The 22,665-nt window shown below is 37.9% G+C and overlaps 2 protein-coding genes across 2 annotated transcripts in view; both read right to left on the bottom strand.

The window, feature by feature from the left end:
• Positions 1-11: 11 nt before the first annotated feature.
• On the bottom strand, positions 12-1,367 carry LOC121402948 (probable serine/threonine-protein kinase fhkB). Its single transcript, XM_041589958.1, has 2 exons — positions 817-1,367; positions 12-115 (listed from the first exon to the last, which is right to left on the bottom strand). The coding sequence occupies exons 1-2, from the start codon at positions 1,350-1,352 to the stop codon at positions 73-75; spliced, it is 579 nt and encodes a 192-aa protein (XP_041445892.1). The 5' UTR covers positions 1,353-1,367; the 3' UTR covers positions 12-72.
• LOC108704982 (mucin-5AC) overlaps positions 1,363-22,665 on the bottom strand; it is a 35,082-nt gene continuing 13,779 nt past the window's right edge. The window contains 21 exon segments of the mRNA XM_041589598.1: positions 1,363-1,409; positions 1,444-1,704; positions 2,426-3,256; positions 3,957-4,844; positions 5,565-6,477; positions 7,174-7,848; positions 7,850-8,004; positions 8,726-9,724; positions 10,331-11,218; positions 11,940-12,785; positions 13,327-13,521; positions 15,030-15,070; positions 16,455-16,605; positions 17,526-17,654; positions 17,917-18,073; positions 18,394-18,633; positions 19,447-19,626; positions 20,481-20,588; positions 20,841-20,979; positions 21,662-21,813; positions 21,970-22,070. Coding sequence (XP_041445532.1) covers positions 1,363-1,409; positions 1,444-1,704; positions 2,426-3,256; positions 3,957-4,844; positions 5,565-6,477; positions 7,174-7,848; positions 7,850-8,004; positions 8,726-9,724; positions 10,331-11,218; positions 11,940-12,785; positions 13,327-13,521; positions 15,030-15,070; positions 16,455-16,605; positions 17,526-17,654; positions 17,917-18,073; positions 18,394-18,633; positions 19,447-19,626; positions 20,481-20,588; positions 20,841-20,979; positions 21,662-21,813; positions 21,970-22,070 — 8,096 coding nt within the window.

Below are 22,665 nucleotides of genomic sequence, written 5' to 3'. Positions count from 1 at the left end.
GAAATTCCTTGTCTTCTGATATTAACAAAAGATTCATCATCTCCAGTTCCTCCAAATTCTGGATAACTTACATCAATCCATGAGGTATTTGTACAGACAGGGTAGTGAATACAACCTGCAAAAGGAGCAAAGTTATCTGCCTTCTGTTCATAAATAAAGATTTTTATGTGCTACTTTTTTTTAAATAAATTATACAGGATACAAAAACCATTTTGGAGCTTCTGGTATTGGCATTTTAGTCAGTTATAGGAAATAGATACAATTATTTTTAATTTATCTGCATGATTTTTTAGTTTAAGAGCATAATGTTAAAATACCATATAAAGGTTCTCTTCCTGCTGTACCAAAAAGGCGATAGGGCCACCTGATCTGTGCCAGCTACTAAGTGGGCTCTCCCCAACAGTTTCCTTTCTTTGCTGTGATTTATTGTTTTAAGTGCTGTGAGTAGGAATGAGCACACTGACAGTTTGATTTATGACTCTATTAGGTGATTCCTTTGCTGCTGGCAGCACTTATAGAAATAAATCATGGCTGAGCAACCTAAACTGCAGATTTGAAATCCTCCCTAAAGCTGCAGCAAAAGACTTTTGGTTTGAAGATGAAATGTCAGGAGCCTCTGGGGAGTGTGCACATTATTGCCTTTTTAGTATGGAAGGCAAAAGACCTTCATTATGTTATTTTTGTAAAAAAAAAAACATTTACGATAAAAAAAAAACATTGTGCAGGTTAGGTGTATTGTTAAAAGGAAGTATACATTTTTAGTGTTGCTTTTCTTTTAAATATACACATTGAAGGAGATTAATAGTATTTTTTTACCTGTTGTCCTGGTGGGTGTTGGGGTAACACTCGTTGTGGTCACTGTAGTAGATGTAGTTGTTGTTGGTGGACTTGTTGTAGTTGTTGTTGTGGTTGGTGGATGGGATGTGGTAGTTGTTGTGGTTGGAGGATGGGATGTGGTTGTTGTTGGTGGATGGGATGTGGTGGTGGTGGTTGTGGTTGGTGGATGGGATGTGGTGGTGGTTGGTGGATGAGATGTAGTGGTAGTGCTGGTGGTTGGTGGATGAGATGTAGTGGTGGTAGTGGTGGTTGGTGGATGAGATGTGGTGGTGGTTGGGGGATGTGATGTGGTGGTGGTGGATGTGGTTGGAGGATGACTTGTTGTGGTTGTTGTAGTTGGTGGATGGGATGTGGTGGTGGTTGTTGTTGGTGGTGGATGGGATGTGGTGGTGGTTGGAGGATGACTTGTCGTTGTAGTTGTTGTATGGCTTGTTGTTGTGGTTGGTGGATGGCTTGTTGTTGTGGTCGTGGTTGTTGTTGGACTGCTTGTAGTTGTTGTTGTAGTCATTGAACATGTAGTTGTTTCTATGGCTGTATCTGGTGTTGTTTCACCATCTCTTCCTGGAATATCACTGCAACACTGAATTTGGATTTCATAGTTTTCACATTTTGGGAAGTTGTCACTGTTTTGGCATATCAAACCTACATCTCTATTGCATGTTATTGTTTGTCCTAAGTCTCCCAATGAAGCAGTGGGAAATTCTTTTGCTCTGCATTGAACACTCATAATAGTCATCGTCTCATCACAAATAGAAATTCCTTGTCTTCTGATATTAACAAAAGATTCATCATCTCCAGTTCCTCCAAATTCTGGATAACTTACATCAATCCATGAGGTATTTGTACAGACAGGGTAGTGAATACAACCTGCAAAAGGAGCAAAGTTATCTGCCTTTTGTACATATTGTATATATATTTTTTATCATCTATACAGGATACCAAAACCATTTTGGAGCTCATGGTATTGGCATTATAGTCAGCTATAGGAAATAGATACAATTATTCTTAATTTATCTGCATGATTTTTTAGTTTAAGTGCATAATTTAAAAATACCATGTAAAGGTCCTCTTTCTGCTGTACCAAAAAGGCGATAGGGCCACATTAACTGTGCCAGATATTAAGTGGGCACTCCCCAACAGGTTCCTTCATTTGCTGTGATATATTGTTGTAAGTGCTGTGAGCAGTTGAAGGAATGAGTGCACTGACAGTTTGGACTTACGGCTCTATTGGATGCTTCCTTTGCTGCTCGCAGCGGTTTTAGAAATAAATCACAGCTGAGAAAACAAAACTGCAGATTCAAAATCCTCCCTAGAGCTGCAGCAAAAGACTTTCAGTTTGAAGATGAGTTGTCGGGAGCCTCTGGGGAGTGTGCACGTAGAGTCTGGCAAAGCTCGTGTTGCCTTATTGCCTTTTTAGTATGGCAGGCAAACGACCTTAAGTATGTTATTTTTGCAGAAAGCATTTAAAATAAAAAAGAAATTGTGCAGGGTAGGGGTAATGTTGAAGGGACATAGAATGGATTTTTAAATTAATAATTGTTACTGTTTTAACTAAACACATTGAAGAAGATTAATGGTAATTTCTTACGTGGTGTACTGGTGGGTGTTGGGGTAACACTCGTTGTGGTCACTGTAGTAGATGTAGTTGTTGTTGGTGGACTTGTTGTAGTTGTTGTTGTGGTTGGTGGATGGGATGTGGTAGTTGTTGTGGTTGGAGGATGGGATGTGGTTGTTGTTGGTGGATGGGATGTGGTGGTGGTGGTTGTGGTTGGTGGATGAGATGTAGTGGTGGTAGTGGTGGTTGGTGGATGAGATGTGGTGGTGGTTGGGGGATGTGATGTGGTGGTGGTGGATGTGGTTGGAGGATGACTTGTTGTGGTTGTTGTAGTTGGTGGATGGGATGTGGTGGTGGTTGTTGTTGGTGGTGGATGGGATGTGGTGGTGGTTGGAGGATGACTTGTCGTTGTAGTTGTTGTATGGCTTGTTGTTGTGGTTGGTGGATGGCTTGTTGTTGTGGTTGTGGTTGTTGTTGGACTGCTTGTAGTTGTTGTTGTAGTCATTGAACATGTAGTTGTTTCTATGGCTGTATCTGGTGTTGTTTCAGCATCTCTTCCTGGAATATCACTGCAACACTGAATTTGGATTTCATAGTTTTCACATTTTGGGAAGTTGTCACTGTTTTGGCATATCAAACCTACATCTCTATTGCATGTTATTGTTTGTCCTAAGTCTCCCAATGAAGCAGTGGGGAAGTCTTTTGCTCTGCATTGAACACTCACAACATTCATCGTCTCATCACAAATAGAAATTCCTTGTCTTCTGATATTAACAAAAGATTCATCATCTCCAGTTCCTCCAAATTCTGGATAACTTACATCAATCCATGAGGTATTTGTACAGACAGGGTAGTGAATACAACCTGCAAAAGGAGCAAAGTTATCTGCCTTCTGTTCATAAATAAAGATTTTTATGTGCTACTTTTTTTTAAATAAATTATACAGGATACAAAAACCATTTTGGAGCTTCTGGTATTGGCATTTTAGTCAGTTATAGGAAATAGATACAATTATTTTTAATTTATCTGCATGATTTTTTAGTTTAAGAGCATAATGTTAAAATACCATATAAAGGTTCTCTTCCTGCTGTACCAAAAAGGCGATAGGGCCACCTGATCTGTGCCAGCTACTAAGTGGGCTCTCCCCAACAGTTTCCTTTCTTTGCTGTGATTTATTGTTTTAAGTGCTGTGAGTAGGAATGAGCACACTGACAGTTTGATTTATGACTCTATTAGGTGATTCCTTTGCTGCTGGCAGCACTTATAGAAATAAATCATGGCTGAGCAACCTAAACTGCAGATTTGAAATCCTCCCTAAAGCTGCAGCAAAAGACTTTTGGTTTGAAGATGAAATGTCAGGAGCCTCTGGGGAGTGTGCACATTATTGCCTTTTTAGTATGGAAGGCAAAAGACCTTCATTATGTTATTTTTGTAAAAAAAAAAACATTTACGATAAAAAAAAACATTGTGCAGGTTAGGTGTATTGTTAAAAGGAAGTATACATTTTTAGTGTTGCTTTTCTTTTAAATATACACATTGAAGGAGATTAATAGTATTTTTTTACCTGTTGTCCTGGTGGGTGTTGGGGTAACACTCGTTGTGGTCACTGTAGTAGATGTAGTTGTTGTTGGTGGACTTGTTGTAGTTGTTGTTGTGGTTGGTGGATGGGATGTGGTAGTTGTTGTGGTTGGAGGATGGGATGTGGTTGTTGTTGGTGGATGGGATGTGGTGGTGGTGGTTGTGGTTGGTGGATGGGATGTGGTGGTGGTTGGTGGATGAGATGTAGTGGTAGTGCTGGTGGTTGGTGGATGAGATGTAGTGGTGGTAGTGGTGGTTGGTGGATGAGATGTGGTGGTGGTTGGGGGATGTGATGTGGTGGTGGTGGATGTGGTTGGAGGATGACTTGTTGTGGTTGTTGTAGTTGGTGGATGGGATGTGGTGGTGGTTGTTGTTGGTGGTGGATGGGATGTGGTGGTGGTTGGAGGATGACTTGTCGTTGTAGTTGTTGTATGGCTTGTTGTTGTGGTTGGTGGATGGCTTGTTGTTGTGGTCGTGGTTGTTGTTGGACTGCTTGTAGTTGTTGTTGTAGTCATTGAACATGTAGTTGTTTCTATGGCTGTATCTGGTGTTGTTTCACCATCTCTTCCTGGAATATCACTGCAACACTGAATTTGGATTTCATAGTTTTCACATTTTGGGAAGTTGTCACTGTTTTGGCATATCAAACCTACATCTCTATTGCATGTTATTGTTTGTCCTAAGTCTCCCAATGAAGCAGTGGGAAATTCTTTTGCTCTGCATTGAACACTCATAATAGTCATCGTCTCATCACAAATAGAAATTCCTTGTCTTCTGATATTAACAAAAGATTCATCATCTCCAGTTCCTCCAAATTCTGGATAACTTACATCAATCCATGAGGTATTTGTACAGACAGGGTAGTGAATACAACCTGCAAAAGGAGCAAAGTTATCTGCCTTTTGTACATATTGTATATATATTTTTATCATCTATACAGGATACCAAAACCATTTTGGAGCTCATGGTATTGGCATTATAGTCAGCTATAGGAAATAGATACAATTATTCTTAATTTATCTGCATGATTTTTTAGTTTAAGTGCATAATTTAAAAATACCATGTAAAGGTCCTCTTTCTGCTGTACCAAAAAGGCGATAGGGCCACATTAACTGTGCCAGATATTAAGTGGGCACTCCCCAACAGGTTCCTTCATTTGCTGTGATATATTGTTGTAAGTGCTGTGAGCAGTTGAAGGAATGAGTGCACTGACAGTTTGGACTTACGGCTCTATTGGATGCTTCCTTTGCTGCTCGCAGCGGTTTTAGAAATAAATCACAGCTGAGAAAACAAAACTGCAGATTCAAAATCCTCCCTAGAGCTGCAGCAAAAGACTTTCAGTTTGAAGATGAGTTGTCGGGAGCCTCTGGGGAGTGTGCACGTAGAGTCTGGCAAAGCTCGTGTTGCCTTATTGCCTTTTTAGTATGGCAGGCAAACGACCTTAAGTATGTTATTTTTGCAGAAAGCATTTAAAATAAAAAAGAAATTGTGCAGGGTAGGGGTAATGTTGAAGGGACATAGAATGGATTTTTAAATTAATAATTGTTACTGTTTTAACTAAACACATTGAAGAAGATTAATGGTAATTTCTTACGTGGTGTACTGGTGGGTGTTGGGGTAACACTCGTTGTGGTCACTGTAGTAGATGTAGTTGTTGTTGGTGGACTTGTTGTAGTTGTTGTTGTGGTTGGTGGATGGGATGTGGTAGTTGTTGTGGTTGGAGGATGGGATGTGGTTGTTGTTGGTGGATGGGATGTGGTGGTGGTGGTTGTGGTTGGTGGATGGGATGTGGTGGTGGTTGGTGGATGAGATGTAGTGGTAGTGCTGGTGGTTGGTGGATGAGATGTAGTGGTGGTAGTGGTGGTTGGTGGATGAGATGTGGTGGTGGTTGGGGGATGTGATGTGGTGGTGGTGGATGTGGTTGGAGGATGACTTGTTGTGGTTGTTGTAGTTGGTGGATGGGATGTGGTGGTGGTTGTTGTTGGTGGTGGATGGGATGTGGTGGTGGTTGGAGGATGACTTGTCGTTGTAGTTGTTGTATGGCTTGTTGTTGTGGTTGGTGGATGGCTTGTTGTTGTGGTTGTGGTTGTTGTTGGACTGCTTGTAGTTGTTGTTGTAGTCATTGAACATGTAGTTGTTTCTATGGCTGTATCTGGTGTTGTTTCACCATCTCTTCCTGGAATATCACTGCAACACTGAATTTGGATTTCATAGTTTTCACATTTTGGGAAGTTGTCACTGTTTTGGCATATCAAACCTACATCTCTATTGCATGTTATTGTTTGTCCTAAGTCTCCCAATGAAGCAGTGGGAAACTCTTTTGCTCTGCATTGAACACTCATAATAGTCATCGTCTCATCACAAATAGAAATTCCTTGTCTTCTGATATTAACAAAAGATTCATCATCTCCAGTTCCTCCAAATTCTGGATAACTTACATCAATCCATGAGGTATTTGTACAGACAGGGTAGCGAATACAACCTGCAAAAGGAGCAAAGTTATCTGCCTTTTGTACATATTGTATATATATTTTTTATCATCTATACAGGATACCAAAACCATTTTGGAGCTCATGGTATTGGCATTATAGTCAGCTATAGGAAATAGATACAATTATTCTTAATTTATCTGCATGATTTTTTAGTTTAAGTGCATAATTTAAAAATACCATGTAAAGGTCCTCTTTCTGCTGTACCAAAAAGGCGATAGGGCCACATTAACTGTGCCAGATACTAAGTGGGCACTCCCCAACAGGTTCCTTCATTTGCTGTGATATATTGTTGTAAGTGCTGTGAGCAGTTGAAGGAATGAGTGCACTGACAGTTTGGACTTACGGCTCTATTGGATGCTTCCTTTGCTGCTCGCAGCGGTTTTAGAAATAAATCACAGCTGAGAAAACAAAACTGCAGATTCAAAATCCTCCCTAGAGCTGCAGCAAAAGACTTTCAGTTTGAAGATGAGTTGTCGGGAGCCTCTGGGGAGTGTGCACGTAGAGTCTGGCAAAGCTCGTGTTGCCTTATTGCCTTTTTAGTATGGCAGGCAAACGACCTTAAGTATGTTATTTTTGCAGAAAGCATTTAAAATAAAAAAGAAATTGTGCAGGGTAGGGGTAATGTTGAAGGGACATAGAATGGATTTTTAAATTAATAATTGTTACTGTTTTAACTAAACACATTGAAGAAGATTAATGGTAATTTCTTACGTGGTGTACTGGTGGGTGTTGGGTAACACTCGTTGTGGTCACTGTAGTAGATGTAGTTGTTGTTGGTGGACTTGTTGTAGTTGTTGTTGTGGTTGGTGGATGGGATGTGGTAGTTGTTGTGGTTGGAGGATGGGATGTGGTGGTGGTTGGTGGATGAGATGTAGTGGTAGTGCTGGTGGTTGGTGGATGAGATGTAGTGGTGGTAGTGGTGGTTGGTGGATGAGATGTGGTGGTGGTTGGGGGATGTGATGTGGTGGTGGTGGATGTGGTTGGAGGATGACTTGTTGTGGTTGTTGTAGTTGGTGGATGGGATGTGGTGGTGGTTGTTGTTGGTGGTGGATGGGATGTGGTGGTGGTTGGAGGATGACTTGTCGTTGTAGTTGTTGTATGGCTTGTTGTTGTGGTTGGTGGATGGCTTGTTGTTGTGGTTGTGGTTGTTGTTGGACTGCTTGTAGTTGTTGTTGTAGTCATTGAACATGTAGTTGTTTCTATGGCTGTATCTGGTGTTGTTTCACCATCTCTTCCTGGAATATCACTGCAACACTGAATTTGGATTTCATAGTTTTCACATTTTGGGAAGTTGTCACTGTTTTGGCATATCAAACCTACATCTCTATTGCATGTTATTGTTTGTCCTAAGTCTCCCAATGAAGCAGTGGGAAACTCTTTTGCTCTGGCATTGAACACTCATAATAGTCATCGTCTCATCACAAATAGAAATTCCTTGTCTTCTGATATTAACAAAAGATTCATCATCTCCAGTTCCTCCAAATTCTGGATAACTTACATCAATCCATGAGGTATTTGTACAGACAGGGTAGCGAATACAACCTGCAAAAGGAGCAAAGTTATCTGCCTTTTGTACATATTGTATATATATTTTTTATCATCTATACAGGATACCAAAACCATTTTGGAGCTCACGGTATTGGCATTATAGTCAGCTATAGGAAATAGATACAATTATTCTTAATTTATCTGCATGATTTTTTAGTTTAAGTGCATAATTTAAAAATACCATGTAAAGGTCCTCTTTCTGCTGTACCAAAAAGGCGATAGGGCCACATTAACTGTGCCAGATACTAAGTGGGCACTCCCCAACAGGTTCCTTCATTTGCTGTGATATATTGTTGTAAGTGCTGTGAGCAGTTGAAGGAATGAGTGCACTGACAGTTTGGACTTACGGCTCTATTGGATGCTTCCTTTGCTGCTCGCAGTGGTTTTAGAAATAAATCACAGCTGAGAAAACAAAACTGCAGATTCAAAATCCTCCATAGAGCTGCAGCAAAAGACTTTCAGTTTGAAGATGAGTTGTCGGGAGCCTCTGGGGAGTGTGCACGTAGAGTCTGGCAAAGCTCGTGTTGCCTTATTGCCTTTTTAGTATGGCAGGCAAACGACCTTAAGTATGTTATTTTTGCAGAAAGCATTTAAAATAAAAAAGAAATTGTGCAGGGTAGGGGTAATGTTGAAGGGACATAGAATGGATTTTTAAATTAATAATTGTTACTGTTTTAACTAAACACATTGAAGAAGATTAATGGTAATTTCTTACGTGGTGTACTGGTGGGTGTTGGGGTAACACTCGTTGTGGTCACTGTAGTAGATGTAGTTGTTGTTGGTGGACTTGTTGTAGTTGTTGTTGTGGTTGGTGGATGGGATGTGGTAGTTGTTGTGGTTGGAGGATGGGATGTGGTTGTTGTTGGTGGATGGGATGTGGTGGTGGTGGTTGTGGTTGGTGGATGGGATGTGGTGGTGGTTGGTGGATGAGATGTAGTGGTAGTGCTGGTGGTTGGTGGATGAGATGTAGTGGTGGTAGTGGTGGTTGGTGGATGAGATGTGGTGGTGGTTGGGGGATGTGATGTGGTGGTGGTGGATGTGGTTGGAGGATGACTTGTTGTGGTTGTTGTAGTTGGTGGATGGGATGTGGTGGTGGTTGTTGTTGGTGGTGGATGGGATGTGGTGGTGGTTGGAGGATGACTTGTCGTTGTAGTTGTTGTATGGCTTGTTGTTGTGGTTGGTGGATGGCTTGTTGTTGTGGTCGTGGTTGTTGTTGGACTGCTTGTAGTTGTTGTTGTAGTCATTGAACATGTAGTTGTTTCTATGGCTGTATCTGGTGTTGTTTCACCATCTCTTCCTGGAATATCACTGCAACACTGAATTTGGATTTCATAGTTTTCACATTTTGGGAAGTTGTCACTGTTTTGGCATATCAAACCTACATCTCTATTGCATGTTATTGTTTGTCCTAAGTCTCCCAATGAAGCAGTGGGAAATTCTTTTGCTCTGCATTGAACACTCATAATAGTCATCGTCTCATCACAAATAGAAATTCCTTGTCTTCTGATATTAACAAAAGATTCATCATCTCCAGTTCCTCCAAATTCTGGATAACTTACATCAATCCATGAGGTATTTGTACAGACAGGGTAGTGAATACAACCTGCAAAAGGAGCAAAGTTATCTGCCTTTGTACATATTGTATATATATTTTTATCATCTATACAGGATACCAAAACCATTTTGGAGCTCATGGTATTGGCATTATAGTCAGCTATAGGAAATAGATACAATTATTCTTAATTTATCTGCATGATTTTTTAGTTTAAGTGCATAATTTAAAAATACCATGTAAAGGTCCTCTTTCTGCTGTACCAAAAAGGCGATAGGGCCACATTAACTGTGCCAGATACTAAGTGGGCACTCCCCAACAGGTTCCTTCATTTGCTGTGATATATTGTTGTAAGTGCTGTGAGCAGTTGAAGGAATGAGTGCACTGACAGTTTGGACTTACGGCTCTATTGGATGCTTCCTTTGCTGCTCGCAGTGGTTTTAGAAATAAATCACAGCTGAGAAAACAAAACTGCAGATTCAAAATCCTCCCTAGAGCTGCAGCAAAAGACTTTCAGTTTGAAGATGAGTTGTCGGGAGCCTCTGGGGAGTGTGCACGTAGAGTCTGGCAAAGCTCGTGTTGCCTTATTGCCTTTTAGTATGGCAGGCAAACGACCTTAAGTATGTTATTTTTGCAGAAAGCATTTAAAATAAAAAGAAATTGTGCAGGGTAGGGGTAATGTTGAAGGGACATAGAATGGATTTTTAAATTAATAATTGTTACTGTTTTAACTAAACACATTGAAGAAGATTAATGGTAATTTCTTACGTGGTGTACTGGTGGGTGTTGGGGTAACACTCGTTGTGGTCACTGTAGTAGATGTAGTTGTTGTTGGTGGACTTGTTGTAGTTGTTGTTGTGGTTGGTGGATGGGATGTGGTAGTTGTTGTGGTTGGAGGATGGGATGTGGTTGTTGTTGGTGGATGGGATGTGGTGGTGGTGGTTGTGGTTGGTGGATGGGATGTGGTGGTGGTTGGTGGATGAGATGTAGTGGTAGTGCTGGTGGTTGGTGGATGAGATGTAGTGGTGGTAGTGGTGGTTGGTGGATGAGATGTGGTGGTGGTTGGGGGATGTGATGTGGTGGTGGTGGATGTGGTTGGAGGATGACTTGTTGTGGTTGTTGTAGTTGGTGGATGGGATGTGGTGGTGGTTGTTGTTGGTGGTGGATGGGATGTGGTGGTGGTTGGAGGATGACTTGTCGTTGTAGTTGTTGTATGGCTTGTTGTTGTGGTTGGTGGATGGCTTGTTGTTGTGGTCGTGGTTGTTGTTGGACTGCTTGTAGTTGTTGTTGTAGTCATTGAACATGTAGTTGTTTCTATGGCTGTATCTGGTGTTGTTTCACCATCTCTTCCTGGAATATCACTGCAACACTGAATTTGGATTTCATAGTTTTCACATTTTGGGAAGTTGTCACTGTTTTGGCATATCAAACCTACATCTCTATTGCATGTTATTGTTTGTCCTAAGTCTCCCAATGAAGCAGTGGGAAATTCTTTTGCTCTGCATTGAACACTCATAATAGTCATCGTCTCATCACAAATAGAAATTCCTTGTCTTCTGATATTAACAAAAGATTCATCATCTCCAGTTCCTCCAAATTCTGGATAACTTACATCAATCCATGAGGTATTTGTACAGACAGGGTAGTGAATACAACCTGCAAAAGGAGCAAAGTTATCTGCCTTTTGTACATATTGTATATATATTTTTTATCATCTATACAGGATACCAAAACCATTTTGGAGCTCATGGTATTGGCATTATAGTCAGCTATAGGAAATAGATACAATTATTCTTAATTTATCTGCATGATTTTTTAGTTTAAGTGCATAATTTAAAAATACCATGTAAAGGTCCTCTTTCTGCTGTACCAAAAAGGCGATAGGGCCACATTAACTGTGCCAGATACTATGTGGGCACTCCCCAACAGGTTCCTTCATTTGCTGTGATATATTGTTGTAAGTGCTGTGAGCAGTTGAAGGAATGAGTGCACTGACAGTTTGGACTTACGGCTCTATTGGATGCTTCCTTTGCTGCTCGCAGCGGTTTTAGAAATAAATCACAGCTGAGAAAACAAAACTGCAGATTCAAAATCCTCCATAGAGCTGCAGCAAAAGACTTTCAGTTTGAAGATGAGTTGTCGGGAGCCTCTGGGGAGTGTGCACGTAGAGTCTGGCAAAGCTCGTGTTGCCTTATTGCCTTTTTAGTATGGCAGGCAAACGACCTTAAGTATGTTATTTTTGCAGAAAGCATTTAAAATAAAAAAGAAATTGTGCAGGGTAGGGGTAATGTTGAAGGGACATAGAATGGATTTTTAAATTAATAATTGTTACTGTTTTAACTAAACACATTGAAGAAGATTAATGGTAATTTCTTACGTGGTGTCCTGGTGGGTGTTGGGGTAACACTCGTTGTGGTCACTGTAGTAGATGTAGTTGTTGTTGGTGGACTTGTTGTAGTTGTTGTTGTGGTTGGTGGATGGGATGTGGTAGTTGTTGTGGTTGGAGGATGGGATGTGGTTGTTGTTGGTGGATGGGATGTGGTGGTGGTTGGTGGATGAGATGTAGTGGTAGTGCTGGTGGTTGGTGGATGAGATGTAGTGGTGGTAGTGGTGGTTGGTGGATGAGATGTGGTGGTGGTTGGGGGATGTGATGTGGTGGTGGTGGATGTGGTTGGAGGATGACTTGTTGTGGTTGTTGTAGTTGGTGGATGGGATGTGGTGGTGGTTGTTGTTGGTGGTGGATGGGATGTGGTGGTGGTTGGAGGATGACTTGTCGTTGTAGTTGTTGTATGGCTTGTTGTTGTGGTTGGTGGATGGCTTGTTGTTGTGGTTGTAGTTGTTGTTGGACTACTTGTAGTTGTTGTTGTAGTTGTCATTGAACATGTAGTTGTTTCAATTGGTTCTGTAATTGGTTCTCCTGTACAACATTTAATTTTGATTTCATAGTTTTCACATTTTGGGTAATTGTCGCTGTTAAGGCAGATTAAACCTACATCTTTATTGCATGTTATCTGTTGTCCAATATCTTTCAATGAATAACCTGGAAACTCTTTTGCTCTGCATTCAACACTCACTACAGTCATTGTCTCATCACAAATGGGAATTCCATTTCTTTTGATGTTATCAAAAGTTTCATCATCTCCAGTTCCTCCAAATACTGGATAGCTTACATCAATCCATGAAGTGTTTGTACAGGTAGGAGGTGTACGGAAGGTACTACAACCTGCAAGATGAGCGAAATGATATGCCTTTTAAATTTATCATCCTAATATACATATATCCTTTTTAGTATTTGTATAATGTATGCAGTATAAGAAAGCATTATTTAAGAAAACTTATGGTGTATAGGTCAGTATATTTATTTTGGTAAAATCAAACCTTTGAAAAGGTTTAGTTGATCTATTTCACACATGTAGGGATTTTTTACTTGCATTTATTTATCTATACATTTTTATATATTCAAAGAATCATAAAGGGTGATTCAAAATACCCCTGAGCAACAGTTCAGCATGGGGAGAGTTGTGCTCTGCTGTGTAAGGGGACACTCTGAAAGACAACCAAGTTGGGGGCAGAGCTCCTAGGTGTGTCTTCCTTTCTAGCTATAAACAGTTTATGGGGCAAGCTGCAAGTCTCTGTAAAGAGTGCAGAGACTTGTGACTGTGCAATGTACAAAAATGGTTAGTTGCAGCCTTTTTTTGCACTTTGCACATTGCACTTCTTAATGTAAATGACCCATATATTAAATAAGATTTATAGGGTTTTACCTGGTGTACTGGTGGATGTTGTAGTTACACTAGTTGTTGTTGGTATTGTTGTAGTTTCTATGCAAGGTGTATCTGTAGTGGATCTTACAATTGTTCCATTCTTACATGTAGCATGGATACAACCTCCCAGTCCATCAGTAGTACTATAGATTGGTTGAGCTGTTGTATACATTGTTTTATCATACTCGCAACAACCTATGGAGAAAGAGAAAATGCAATGGAATGTTTCAAAATGTTGTAAAAAATGTACCAGCATATTAATATCATAAATTTATCCAATTTAATTATTTATCTTTTGATCCAATTCTCTCATTTTTCTAACGAAACACTTATTCCCCACCATGCTTCAAATATACTCACGCTTTTGAAAAAAAAAAGAAAACATCATTAGTGATGGGCGAATTTATTTGCCAGGCGATTTGAGCGATTCGCCGCCGGCGAATAAATTCGCAAAATGGCCGAGAAAATTCGCTGGCAAAAATTCACCAGCGTCGAGAATTCGCCGGCGTTGAAAATAAATTGACATTGACGTCCGTTTTTTTTCAAAAAGATGGACGCCGTTGTAAAAAACGAGATGCCGTTTCGTGAATTTCTCTGGAAATCGGCGAATTTTTCAGCGAAGCAAAACAGCGCAAACTTGCCCATCACTAAACATCATGATACTATTTAGTAAACAAAGCAAGGGAAATTATAGTAAATTACACATTTCATTTTGTAGCAAAAAATTATGAAGGAGTTAAATAAATTTGGCTAGATTAACTTCAGCGAAAAAAATTGAAAACACATGAACAAGATTAAATTTGAGATGCAATTCAAAGAAGAAAAATGTATCTTAATATTTATCGCTTGAATTAATTGAAGTCTATAAACTGAATTAGAATCAAGTTCTCCTCAAACTAAATCTCGTCCATGAGTTTTTACATGATAAACCGTGAGATAACTTTTTCTCACTGGATTTCTGAAACCAGGATTAAAACCAATTGGGGAAATGTAATAAAAGTCGCAAAAGTGCAAAACATTTAGCACAAATAAGAATAAAAAGTCTAATTTCGCAATGTAATACTCTTCCTTAAACTGTTATTACATTGCAATTTTTAATTGTGCATTGCAAATTTTAGTTGTGCATTGCCCACTTTTAAGAAGTGCTTGAAGGTGTTGTAATCTTTTGGAGCAAACATAACAACTTTTTCATTAAGAAGTTTTATTACATTCACCGCGCACTGGCGCTAACTATAAAATTCGCAAACCTTCTTCCACTGTTGGAAGTGGTCGATAAACAGTTTCCAGGTCGCAAAAGCTATATTAAATTCGCACAAAGGCAAATTTGTTCGCACAGAGGCATAACTTTTCGCATTGCGGATATTTTTTTCTGTTACCGTCATTAATTACATTCCCCCATATTTCTCAACCACTAATGCCATGAAAATTACTAAAAAATCCAAATATAAAAAAGTAAGAATGGAAAAAAGCACTAAACGATCTGACCCCTAAATGTCTCTAAAATCTCGAAAAATTAAAGTTTTCCAGCAAATTCATGAAAAAAATCTGAAAACCTCTAAAAGTCTGAATAGTTAAAAAAAAGGTCCAATAGGATCAGCACAGCTCTGATTGATTTTCATGGTTTTCACACTTAATAGATTACAAATTTTTAGAGTACCTACTCTACCCTTACACTAGGTACTGACAACTTCTCAGTTACTTACTTGTATCAGCATAGCATTGCCTTCCTCCTCTGGTGCAAACACTAAAATAAAATAAAAATAGTATATATGAATGTGTATTGTGCTTTCAGACAGTTACTCAAAGGGATACTGTATGCAAACAAGGTGATTAATAATAATCATTTTGAAATTGTATCACTATGGGGCACATTTACTTAGCTCGAGTGAAGGAATAGAATAAAAAAAAACTTTGAATTTCGAATGTTTTTTTTGGCTACTTCGACCTTTGACTACGATTTTGACTTCGAATCAAAGATTTGAACTAAAAATCGTTTGACTATTCGAAGTATTGTCTTTTTAAAAAAAACTTCAAACCCCTACTTTGCCACCTAAAACCTACCGAACCTCAATGTTAGTCTACGGGGAAGGTCCCCATAGGCTTACTAAGCTTTTTTTGGTCAAAGAAAAATCGTTCGATCGATGGATTAAAATCCTTCGAAACGTTCGATTCGAAAGGAGTTAATTGTTTGATCGAACGATTTTTCCTTCGATCGTTCGAACAAACGAATTGCGGTAAATTCTTGACTTCGATATTCAAAGTCAAAGGATTTAACTTCAACAGTCGAATATCGAGGGTTAATTAACCCTCGATATTCGACCCTAAGTAAATCTGCCCCAAAGTGTTGGATCAACTGTTTGGTCATGTACAATAATCTTTTTTGGTTAACAGAAGTGGCCCCCTCAGTCATTTGTAGAAGCCCTAAATCCCCAGATCTTGTTTATCTACCCCCAAATCTTCATACAGCTGCAAGTACAGTACATATTAAAAGTACTCTAAATTTAACCTTCCTTACAGTATATTTATATTTTTGCATAATTTGCATAATTATATGACAATGCTACAATAATTTTCATCAGTAATGTATGGGCTGGAACTATGGGAAGGCAAATGAGGCACCTGTCTAGGGTGCAAACGATTAGGTGGGAGCTTGTCATGTACCTCTTCTGCTACCTAGTCTGAACTATTTCCTCCTCTGCCATTTGTCACAATGTGCTCCACTTGTGAGGTGGCTAACTGGGTTGTCTTGGGTGGTTGGCCAGTTTGTGGTGGTCAGTGCTCAAACTACCTTCATCTGCTCTGTCATTCATAATGGTTAGCTTGGTAGCTAGCTCAAAGCTAAATCAGTGTCCGAGCCCCTTATCAGAAGGGAATTGCTAAGCATCCTGCCTTCATGGTTCCCACTTCTAGCCCTTCATGGATGCAGCATTTTTTAAGGGGTTAGCCACAGTACTAAGCCTGTAGCAATTTTTAATTGCGAGGTGAATATTTGGGAGCAAGGAAATAAAAGGGAAAAAATTATATTTCAATAAATATTATACCTCTTTATACTTCACATAATTATTACCCTGTATTTATTGGCACCTAAATACAGGGCTGAGTATATGAAATAATACTTATTTTCTTACCAGATTGTACAGATAGCGTCCTCTGGCTCTCTCTCCATCACTTGACCAACCATGTAATTTCGGCCTTTACCATCATAACAGCAAGATCTCACACAGCGCATCCTTTCCTCGTCAAAGTAAGGTCTGTCAGGTGGACATACTGGGTAGCAACCTATATAGGTAAAAAGTTGTTAACATCATTTCTTGGTAGTTGTAGTTACATATGACACGTACTGTGCATACTGTATGTAATCCATTCATATGAGCATGGAGGCTCTGTCTTACATTAGAACACATACTTTATTTAAACAATTGTCTTTTATATATATATGGTGGATGGTGCCTTTAAAATACCAGTTTATTCTTGATGATGGAGAGTTAAGAGCTTCTTCCCCTTGCATATTTATTTTTTTATACACTTTGGGGGTTATTTACTAAAACTCATTTTTTTTTCGTAATTTGAATAAAACAAACTCTATCAAACATTATCCATGATTTCACCTTATTTATTAATAAAATAATTAAAAAAATTTGGTTTGGGAAAAATTCATTTGAAAATTGTGAATATTTCGGATTTGACTCTCAAATTACTCAATTTTGTTCGAGTTATCGGCCAAAACACCCGAATGTTTCGTATTATTGTATGAAACCTATCGCAGACCACAATATCTTCAAATTGGAAAAGGGACATTATACAGATTAGAATACAACCTAGGAAGATGACCCCACTATGGAGAGTTCCATTACAACTGATTTAGCTGACCATGACCAATAACACAAGGCACCCTTCGGCTTTAAGCAGTGGCCAAACAGCCAATTTCAGCACAGGCAGCTAATGTTTTTAATAGACAAACTTAAGATTTAGATTAAATTTACTCATGAGACTGCAATTTGGGTTAAACTGTTTGTTCCACCAGGAAGATAACCAATATTGTTATTAGGTTGGCTGCAAAGAGTAAAGTCAATGCCAGATGCAGATAGCTGAATAATTGTGTCCATTATATACAGTATTCAAATATGTAATAATCTGCATTATCACTGTTAACCTGATGGTTTATTGGTGTTTGAAACATTTTTACTTTAATTTGATACCTTCTAATCCCATCAGTTTGTAATAGCATTTTCCACTTGGATTCCTGCAAGTCCTCATGCATGGTGCACCACATGCTTGGTAATGCCATTCACACTGTCCTTCAAGGTTGTAGAAGTCACAGAACAAAGCTGTTTGTTGGGGAAAAATACAATCAATGAATTCTCTGAAGGTTTTGCTAAAACAAACAAATATATGGCATTTCATTTTTTTTCCAGCTCATACAGATTATAGCTTCCTTGAGTGGAACTTTGGCTAGATAAGGGTATACACATAAACAAGTATAAATATACAATTTTACTTTTAAATACCTGTTAATATGCAAATAACAAAAATGATCAACAATAAATTATAAGTAGCAGTAGTAGTAACTTTATTTGTGCATGTACTTACGACAGAAATCTGGGGTTCTCCAGCTGACGCATGCACCAGCCTCACTGCAGGCTTGGGCGTATGCAGCAATGGCAGTACAGAGACACTCACAATCCCCACCACTATCACAAGCACAAGCATCATTGACACATGTGGAATAATATGGATTTGGGTTTACCTGGTTTGGGGAAGAAACATTTATTTGTCAACGATATACAGTAATTTGGATTGAATTCATTTGTTAACTACCATGTTGTGTGTATGTATTTATAAATATGTGTTTGATATTAAAAAATATCTTAAAAAAATGTAAATGTCATAAATTACATGACTATTTGCTATATTTAGGTGTGTGATTTTATTTCTCAAATATAGTCCATGGCAACAAAATAAGCTCTGATGTGTCCACTACAAGACTAATACTATCAAAATTATGATTGTTAATCTAGTTTTGTGACTGCTACAGTATTTGAATCTTAAACCTGTTACAAAACTTACAAAAGCATGGCAAGCCGCAAAGGTGGACCCAATAATAGCACTGCACTTTTTCTCTGCCCATGGCTTTCTGTATGTATTGGCTGCACAAGAATCCCCGATTGCTACAGGAGCTGGACAACTTGTGGATTGTTTCCAACTGTTTCCGAATTCCAGTACATCTGCAACCACTGATAGACTTCTGGTGGTGAAGTCATTTATAGCGTTTCCATCATAGTTGCCGCATAATCCACAAATTTTACTCTGTGTGGGATGATTAGATAAAAAGCATCCATTAACTGATGTGAATACATTTAAAGGGGAACCATTGTGAAAATGAAAATGTATTCTAAACTCTTGTGGGGACCTATTTATCAAAATTCGATTATGTTTTTCAACCTCAATTAAACCCACATAAAATATCCCACAAATATCTACTTATCTATTAAAACATCTAAAAATAAAACAATATCATTAATAAAAATGATAACCTTTAAAAGCTCAAATCAAAGAAAGATTTTACATCTGGTAAAAGAAAATGCCCTTGATGGACTTCTACATGACCTCATTAATTGTTAGATGAAGATGTCGTATTAGAGATTTTCATGGTTTTTACAGTTAATAAATGTAATTTTTCTGTGGTATAGCATTATTATATTAATACACAATTTTGGCGCTAAAAAGTACAGTTCAGGGGAATGAAAAAACAATAGGAATGTTAATAAATTGGCCGCATAAAAATAAGAAGGTTTCTAAATATAATAAGTTACAAATTATTTACTGAAATCACCAATTTTTCCTTTACTATTGATGTTGTAGCAAGTTGTCTGTAAAAGTAGGTTTCAATTATTTCTCATGATAGTTAGTAATAATAATCACACCTATGTGTTTAACCTGTCAATCATCATCTGACTCTGATTCCTGCATGTAGAGAGACAGATTGTTGATATAGGATATGGTACTGAATTTTGAACTGGTTATATTTAGAATATTTCTTATTTTCAGGCGTGTATAAAATTTAAATTTTCACAAAAGTCCCATTTTGATTATTTGATAGATGTGGCTTTTTGAGCTTACCTGAAACTCTGGCTGAAGTTTAATATAAATACTTGTTTTCCTGTCCCACACTAGAACTATGCCATTTAGAGTCTCAATCACCAAAAATATGCCCATCTGGTGCACTTTGTATGGCACATAGGTTCCAGAATCTTTCTGATGCACTTCAAACTTTCCTTCAGCGAGTACTAGTACATTATTCTGGAAAAAAAATACAGTATGTAAAATTAAGAATGATTGTTAGCAGAAGATGGGAAGAATAATGTGCAATTTTAGTACATATGTTTTCTTTTCTGATTTTCGCTTTGATTTTGGAGGTGCATATCTCTTTTTAATGGTTTGTTTTGTATATTATTCATGTAACATAGATTCTCAGTTAATTTCCCAGGACAGGTATAAGAATCGTTATCCAGAATGCTTGGGACCAGGGGTATTTCAGATAAGAGATCATTCTATAATTTGGATCTCTATACCTTAAGTCTACTAAAAAAAGCATATAATTATATATTTTAGGAAGTACAGTTTTATTATTATTACAGAGTAAAGGGAAATCATCTTTACAAATTGGAATTGTTTGATTAAAATGGAGTCTATGGGAGATGGATAATGGATCTCACACCTATAATCCTTTTTTCTTACTCTACATATTGTGAGGGATTACATCAAATAGGAGATCAAGAAGAAGAAGTATTATTTTACTGGATCAGGGAGCCTGACTACTATCCCAATAGGACATTATCTGTGTATTATTAAAAGTAATTTACATTATTACTTTTTTCACACTGCCATGTGGATTTTGGAAATCCAAATCCAAAATTATTGGATTATATGTCTATATATGGGATGCCAGTTTAATCACTCTAAAGTAGAGTTCTCTTTGACAAATTGTCCAATGTTTTTTGCTGCTTGTGAACATTCCTCTTTTGTTAAAACGTTATTACAATATTTAATGATATTTAATTGCTCTAGTTCATTTGTTTTAATACACCAAACAATAAATTAAAGAGGACATCAACTGTTTATTTAGGGATACATATGAAAAAATGATGACTTACTCCAAGATGGAACCGGATAGATTTGGAACAAGTGGTTCCTGTGCTTCCACATGCAATGTTTTCAGTTATGATGCGGAAGGTACCATTTGTGGGATCATTGCAAAAATCCTAATATCAAAAAATAAAGAAAATTAAAGTATCAAAGAGAGGGTTACTGATTTAAATGACTACAGGTATTACTTATCGCAAACTTTGTATTTTTTTTAATAAAGTGCTACGACTCCTACTGTACACTTAACCCTATGCAACGCCTTGCATTTTAACTGCCCTGTTATTCCCAGAAAGAAACAGTTGCTAAAAATCATTTGCTTGAGAATTGGAAAGAGTGTTTAACATTTATAAAATGGGGGCAAAACTTACTTGAGCCAGAATGTATTGACAGTCTCCACTGAAACTGTATCTCTTGCTGTCGAATGTGTAATAGTGGCCATCTCCATACACAGCACAGGTTCCCAGACAAGTCTCACCAGTGCAATCCCACATTCTGTTTTTACAGGTGCTGAATATGGAGGAAAAATAAAAAAAAAACTCATGTGTTGAGGAAAAATAAAATGGACAGTGTAAATATCTGTAAAGGCTCTGCTGACCAATTTCACTAGTACTAGTCCAATAATATCAAGAGAAGGAGGAAATTGTTCACATTTACTTTACCAAGCTAAAGTGCCTAGGTTATGGGAAGATTTAGCATATTTTTTGAAAGAATTTTCATTTTCCATGAAATTCTGCTTGTATTTTTTCAGATTTGGATATTTATCTTTGGTGTATCGGCTTTTTCTAGAGACAGAAAACATCCACAAACATTCTGTGCAAGATTCCCCCAAATTTTGAGGCAAAGAACTGTTAAAAAGGCTCATGTTGACTCAAGATTACTGATTTACATCCAAACAAATGCCGATGTGTATATTAGTTTTAATAGGCCTTTGAGTTCCCAAATGTTTTTGTTGAAAGAAAAAACAAACATGCCGACAATAAAACAAGAGCACAGTTATAAAAACCTGAGAATTTTGATTGGTAAGAGAAATCTGGTTATTTGTTAAGATCATTCTAAATGTTATATGTCAGCATTCGACTAATGCAAAGAATATAGTTGGAACCATATGAAATACAGTGCTTGCTTAAAAAATTTTAATAATAATTTAAATATATTGCCTACTAATGACTATTTAAATAGAGCAAGTTACCAAGATTGGCATGCAACTCTGATTGTAGACCCATCGGCATAAGCGTCATTGTTGTGCATGCAAGGACACTGTTCCTGTTGAATACACCCATCAGTTCCATTTGCTACATATCCTTCGGGGCACATGCAGCCAGGCACACACTGAGCGCTGTACTGTTAGGAACATAAAAAAAAAAGAATAAGAACATCCCACACCTATATAGTAACTACAGTTAACAATATACTGTATGTGATTGAGTGGTTGGATAAACCAAAATATGTTTTCTGAATCAATAAACTTCATTAAATTAGTAAATTAGGACAACTTACACAGCTCATATCAAGAGTCTGACAGCTCTTCTCACATTCTACACCAGTGGTCCCAGCAGGTTTGTTAGTGCAGTCGAAATAGACCTTAGGCCCCTTACAATCTACAAAAGATAAGGAAATAATATTATCAACATAAATAAATATATACAAAGTCAACTATTTTAAGAAAAAGTTTATTTTTCTTAAAGGGTTTGTTCAACTTTCAAAATCTTTTTCAGTTCAGTTATTTTCTGATTGTTCACCAGAACAGAAAGACTTTTTCAATTGTTGAAATTGCCAGTCTGGCAACTCAGTAATTCAGGTGTAGAATCTAAACTGTTACAATTTTGCATCATTTAGTTGATACATTTCTCAGCAGCATCTCTGGAGTATTAGCAGCTAACAGCTGTCTGTAATGAAACTCAGGGATTCCGCTCAGCAAGGACCCCCTCTCACAGAGCCGCTTAGAAAGAAAAAGGTGAAAAATGAAACTTTACATTTCAATATAAGAAAAACGATCACCCATAGAAAATGGAAAGTAATTGGTAAAAGAATTTATTTCTTGTGAACAATCTGAACCCAACTGAACTAAAAAAAATGTTGGATGGGGAACTACCCCTTTAAGACATTGCAAGTGAAAAGAGGTAATGCCATTAAGCCCAGGGAAAGGTAGCTTCACCATCAGCAGTAGAAAGGTTTCCACACTGTAAGCAAAGT

Source organism: Xenopus laevis, chromosome 4L, assembly GCF_017654675.1.
Source record: "Xenopus laevis strain J_2021 chromosome 4L, Xenopus_laevis_v10.1, whole genome shotgun sequence".
In the NCBI taxonomy this organism is placed as follows: Eukaryota; Metazoa; Chordata; class Amphibia; order Anura; family Pipidae; genus Xenopus; species Xenopus laevis.
Note: the sequence above shows the minus strand (reverse complement) of the source record. Positions and strands in the feature narration are given on the sequence as shown.